Genomic DNA, 6,639 nt, shown 5'->3' on the forward strand with positions numbered 1-6,639 from the left:
TTTCTAGGTTCCAAACAAAAGTTTAATAATAGTCAAAATGGTAACAAAACGATGCAAAACAGGTGATTAAGGTGATGATCCACACCTCTGTCTGTAATTACTAGCCGTAGGTCAAGGCTATCACGTGACACATACAGGTCAATACTTCCTGTCAGTAGGGCAGGTCACCACCAGTGGGAGGCCAATCCAATTAACCACAAAATAAGGTAATTTTAAAAGATACATACACGTTCCGATATCTATGTTATTTATATTTGCTGCATTGGTGAGTCCCTCCTAACATATTGAGTGGAATACGCGACTTTATTAATAAAAGCATAAAAACAGTATTGTACTAAAAAAATATCTTGTAACTGAAATTACAGAAACTGGTTTTAAAAATAACATGAATTGGCTTGGTTTCTTTGATCAAATATTTTCATATACGGGCGATTACGTATTTTTTTCGACCACTTCTTTTTTTCCGACCAATGCTATTTAACCTAACGGTGGTCCTCAGACCGAGGACCACCGTTAGAAGCCTACTTATCACCACGGTGATCCACCGATTGCTTGAGAAAAAAAATAAAATATATATATATATATATATATCAAAGAAAGTAAGCCAATTCATGTTTTCTTAATGACCAGTTCGGAAATGTTACGATATTGTTTGTAACATACTACTTGTTTTTACGCTTTCAATAATAAAGTCCCATTTCACATATATATATATATATATATATTTAAGCAATAGATCACGACAGGCTGTGGTATGTGCTCATTATACCACTGTTAAGGGGCGATGTCCGGCCCCGACGCGCAGCGGAGGGCCGGCGACCCCCTTCACAGTGGTATAATGAGCACATACCACTGACTGAAGTGATCTATTGCTTTTATACAACGGTTACTATTATGGAAAAACAAAAGTCATAGACACACTACATTTAAAAAGAAACCAAGAAAGTCAAAGTAGCCGTTTTATTAAAGAATACAAAAATGTAGTCCCTCCTGGCTGCCTTCAAAATGAACGACGGTCGCTATGCAACACACTTTAGCGTCCCTCCGAGAGAGGGCTCGGCTAGAGCGGTTCGCCGGCAATTTATCCTATGGAGCAGTTCACTCGCCGATTTTAGGCTTCAGTGAACTGTGCTATTGCTTTTATACACTATTATATTATATATATATTATTATTATACATTTCCACTTCAAGGCGCGGAGTGATACTTAAACAAAATGATTGGGCGTCATAGCAGTTATGTATACGCTCATTATACAACAGTTAGAAACCAATCAGATCGCTGGATTTAGGCCCGCCGTTGTATAAATATATTTATATATTTATATATTTATATATGTATAAATATATTTATACAACGGGGGGCCTAAATCCAGCGATGTTTTACTTTGTAACTGTTTCTACTTCCAGGCGCGGAGTGATATGCAAACTTTCACAAAATGATCGGGAGTCATAGCAGTTATGTATACGCTCATTATACAACAGTTAGGAACCAATCAGATCGCTGGATTTAGGCCCCCCGTTGTATAAATATATTTATACAACTTATTTATTAATTTGTATAAATATATTTATACAACAGGGGGCCTAAATCCAGCGAAATCATATCCAGTGGTAATTATAGAGTGATTTAAGTCAAAAGGCCTCCAGTGTGCTTCGTGGATGCAGTTCTTCTGTATAAATATATTTATACAACGGGGGGCCTAAATCCAGCGATCTGATTGGTTCCTAACTGTTGTATAATGAGCGTATACATAACTGCTATGACGCCCGATCATTTTGTGAAAGTTTGCATATCACACCGCGCCTGGAAGTAGAAACAGTTACTAAGTAAAACATATGTTGGATGATGGAGAGGGTGTAAATGTTGTTACTCCGGGAGTGAGCAAGGCGATGGAGAGACTAACGAAAGCTTAGGCACACGGCGAGTGAACTGCTCCATAGGATAAATTGCCGGCGAACCGCTCTAGCCAAGCCTTCTCTCGGAGGGACGCTAAAGTGTGTTGCATAGCGACCGTCGTTCATTTTGAAGGCAGCCAGGAGGGACTACTTTTTTGTATTCTTTAATAAAACGGCTACTTTGACTTTCTTGGTTTCTTTTTAAATGTAGTGTGTCTATGACTTTCGTTTCGCCATAATAGTAACCGTTGTATAAAAGCAATAGATCACTTCAGTCAGTGGTATGTGCTCATTATACCACTGTGAGAGGGGTCGCCTCCGCTGCGCGTCGGGCCGGACAATGCCCCTTAACAGTGGTATAATGAGCACATACCACAGCCTGTCGTGATCTATTGCTTAAATATATATATATATATATATATATATATATATGTGTGCAAAGCCTATTTCAAATATGACATCTTTACCACTACACCCTCGTAAACACACTTCCTTTTGTATTAACAGATAAATAAGGAAGATGTGTGTATTTGGTACAAAAACATTTGCAAAGCAGTTCACTTTAAACAACACTGCCAATAGTGATCACAAATTTAAATGTATGTATCTTTTAGTGATGCACGGCATTACTTTCAGCTTTACTTGGTGCATACGCCTCGGATATTTTTTGTAACATATGCATTAATCGATTGTCCTATTTGTGTCAACTCAATAACTGTGCTTCAAGTTGTAACGTGATCATCATAGACTGTTGTATACACTGGTAACACTGACAAAGCTCACAATTCTAACGACAGAGACAGCAGACCACAACTGAACATTTGCTGGAATGCTAATCCCATTAAACTCCAGAGGTTAATTAATACAAGCAGACAGACTTCTCCAAATTATCTCCTGAGAGATACCTGCTACTTAAAGTAGGCATGAAAAACTCTGGACGGACAAATTCACAAAGCAGCATTGCACATTCATAATTACATGACACGTAATGACAAATTTACAGCGCAAACCATTAACTACATTAGCATTAGCAGAATCAGCTTAAGTAAATTGGATGCATAAGGCATCATCACTATTCCTGTTTCCTGAATTTCTACACAATATAAATCTTAAAAAAGGGCAGACATGCTTGCACCCAATCAGACTGACTGACAGGACAGTTCACCACATACAGATGTGAAAGGCACAAACACAACCCGCAATAATTGATAGCGACCCAACAGCTGTTTTGGTTTCTTTTTATTCCTAATCCTTTGCTACAGCCCTCTTGCAGCTCTGTCTCTTGCTACATAACAAAGGATTTGCAACAGGCAACTGTAATACAAAGGCATAATTAAGATTCATGAGCTCCTCACAGAAGTAGAAGAGTCAAGTGGCTGTGTTTTGGAATGACCTGAAGACAGGCTGTGCAAATGTACTCCAGTGGCTGGAAAATAAACATCCCTACTTCATTCTCGTCTAATTCCCGGGAAACTTCCCTACCTTCATTATATTTTGCAATGGGTACAGTGCAGAATTTTGATTGAAGTAAGTTATTTGTTTTTCATAAAACAGTGAATGCAACCCCCACACAAACACAATGCAGTGTGTGTGTGTGTGTGTGTGTGTGTGTGTGTGTGTGTGTGTGTGTGTGTGTGTGTGTGTGTGTGTGTGTGTGTGTGTGTGTGTGTGTGTGTGTGTGTGTGTGTGTGTGTGTGGGGGGGGGGGGTTTAGTGATTCAACAGACTACTGACTTAAAAAAGTAGTCGGACAGGCGAGACAAAGCTGACCTGGTGCTTACGCATAACGTCCGGTTCCACAAAGAACATCCTCAAGTTGCATATAATGAAAAGTCTTTAGTTGTCTGAGTGAATACCGCCAGCATCTCACTATAGCACATTGTTCCACGGTTGAGAACACAAACGAGTACAGTCACAAAATATAGTATACTTATAAATACAATACTGCAATACTACATGCCTAGACTTTTCTTCTTGCGTAGAGGCAGAACACCCTCCGCTCCAGCCCAACCTTGTGTCCACTGAAAGCTGTATCTCGGACCTACGAATCCAAGCCTCTTTTTTTCCCCCATCCCAGTGCTTCACGTCACAGTTGCGTTCCATCTGCATGTCATTTCATCCAAGCCACCTGCCTCAATACCCCCCGCCCGCCCCCCCCTCTCCCTACCACACACACACACACACACACACACACACACACACACACACACACACACACACACACACACACACACACACACACACACACACACACACACACACACACACACACACACACACACACACACCACGCGTTGTGGCTCGCTCAGTATTTGCCCGTGAGTGCCCAGATGTTGGCGCAGGCGTTGCGGAGGCTGTAACAGCAGATGATCTCCTTGAAGGTCTTTCTCATTTCCTGGCTGCGGAAGGCATAGATGAGCGGGTCGATCACGGAGTTGCACATGATGAGGATGAGATACATGTTGAAGTGGGACATGAAGCACACGCAGTATAGGTTGCGGGGGCAGGAGATCATGAGGATGAGGTGCAGGAAGAACGGCGCCCAGCACACGATGAAGATGCCCAGAAGGATGGTGAGCGTGATGGCCCCCTTCATGCTGGCCCGCTGGTGGATGGAGTTGTAGCCCGGTAGGGCGGCGATGCGCTTGACGTGAGAGCGCGCCAGCATGAACATGTGGCTGTAGAGCGATGCCATGAGCAGCAGCATGGCGAAGAACATGGACACCAGGCAGATGATGACGGGGGTGGTGTCCGAGTAGATGATGAAGACAATGCCGCAGCCCGTGCAGAAGGTCCAGATGCCGGCGATGATGAAGCCGGCACGCCTCACCGTGACGATGTTGTGGTACCGGAGCGCGTAGAAGATGGTCACGTACCTGGCGGGGGCGGATCATAACGGGTCTGTTTACCACCTTGTTGTCTTCATACACTGATGCAAGAAGTAATAGCTAACTAGAGAAATAATATAAACGGTGACCTATTTTGACACCAGCCACCTATGCAAACATCACACTATCCAGTCAACTCAAAACTCTGCTCATTTAGCAAGTAGCGCTGTCATCGGTTTTATGCGGTGCATGTGTGGCTGAAAAAAGTAAAGCACAAGGCAGTAAGCAAATCAATATGCGATACCGAGATTCATTATTTGTGGTCGACATAATAAGGCTTCAAAGCATTCGGCCTCTCTGACAACTCTTCTCAGTACATGCTCATCAGTGCATCTGCATATGTATAGCAACATTTGTATGCATTGTGTTGAGTCAAAGGACAACACATTCAGCCTGCTAACCAAGCAACCAGTCCCCCTCTCTCCCTCTCCTCCTGTCAGCCCTACCGGTCCACAGCGATGGCCAGCAGGCTACACATAGACGCCACCACAGAGATGCAGATCAGGGAGTCAAACACGTTGTCCATCTGGCGGATGAAGCTGTCCTCCACCACAAGCTGCCGATTGTTCAGCAGGTAGATCACAATGGTTTCCCACGCGTTCGACACGCTCACCAGCATGTCGGCCACCGCCAGACTGCAAGGGGCCACAAGAAGGCACACAGCCTCAGATCAAAGTACCAACAACACGCAGGCAAGCCAGCCAACTGCAGCCGGTGATGTTAGACACTATGTTTATAGCCGTACGGCTGTGATGTCATACGTGCCTGACTTAAATTATGTCAAGTATGTGTTTGTGTGTGAGTGTGTTTGATGATGTTATTTGTGATTTCATTTCTGAGGTGCATGTTACCTGCAGACGAAGAAGTACATGGGCGAGTGGAGGTTCTTGTTCTTCACGATAGCTGTGATGACCAGGATGTTCTCGAGCAGGGAGATGATCCCCAGGATGAGGAATATCTGCTCCACCAACAGAGATGTACACAGTACAGATGTATGGGTGAGGAACAACCCAAGAGCTATAACGTATAGCGATATTAAAGCAGTAAACTGCAATGCTTAGTGAAGAGACACACTACAGAGACAGATCTCTGTACTGTGAAGAGTACAGAGATCTGCATGAGCGTATTATGCAGCAATTTTAATGAATTAATTAGGACATCAACAAATACACACAGAGGTGCATACTGAAGAGATACACACAGAAGAGGTACAAACAGAAGAGGTACACACAGAAGGAGGTACACACCGAAGGAGGTACACACAGGAGGTACACACAGAAGGAGGTAAACAGAGAAGGAGGTGAATACAGAAGGAGGTCCACACAGAGGAGGTGAACAAAGAAGGAGGTCCACACAGAAGGAGGGCCAGACCGAAGGAGGTCCACACAGAAGAGGTAGACACAGAAGGAGGGCTAGACCGAAGGAGGTCCACACAGAAGAGGTAGACACAGAAGGAGGTTCACACAGAAGGAGGTCAACACAGAAGGAGGACCTCACAGTAGGAGGTCCAAACAGAAGGAGGTCCACACAGAAGAGGTAGACACAGAAGGAGGTTCACACAGAAGGATGACCACACAGAAGGAGGTACAAACAGAAGGAGGTCCACACAGAAGGAGATACAAACAGAAGGAGGTCCACACAGAAGGGGTTTATACAGACCTCTGTGGCGATGTGCACCTGCTCGCAGGCCATTGGCTTGGAGTCGATCGGCGGGCCCGGCTGCAGCGACGGGTGCAGGGTGTAGTTCTGCTGGTCGTAGTAGTAGCCATTGGTGGAGTTCCCAGAATGCTCCATCTGCTGGAACCAGTTCTCACCGGACATGTTCACGACTGCCATGTTCATGACCGCTGTGGCC

The 6,639-nt window shown here is 44.2% G+C and overlaps 1 protein-coding gene across 1 annotated transcript; it reads right to left on the bottom strand.

The window, feature by feature from the left end:
- Positions 1-4,175: 4,175 nt before the first annotated feature.
- Positions 4,176-6,639, bottom strand: LOC130391891 (melanocortin receptor 5-like). The gene is made up of 4 exons (XM_056602218.1): positions 6,444-6,639; positions 5,636-5,742; positions 5,231-5,419; positions 4,176-4,772 (listed from the first exon to the last, which is right to left on the bottom strand). The coding sequence occupies exons 1-4, from the start codon at positions 6,624-6,626 to the stop codon at positions 4,202-4,204; spliced, it is 1,050 nt and encodes a 349-aa protein (XP_056458193.1). The 5' UTR covers positions 6,627-6,639; the 3' UTR covers positions 4,176-4,201.

The sequence above is a fragment of the Gadus chalcogrammus genome, chromosome 11 (assembly GCF_026213295.1).
Source record: "Gadus chalcogrammus isolate NIFS_2021 chromosome 11, NIFS_Gcha_1.0, whole genome shotgun sequence".
NCBI lineage: Eukaryota > Metazoa > Chordata > Actinopteri > Gadiformes > Gadidae > Gadus > Gadus chalcogrammus.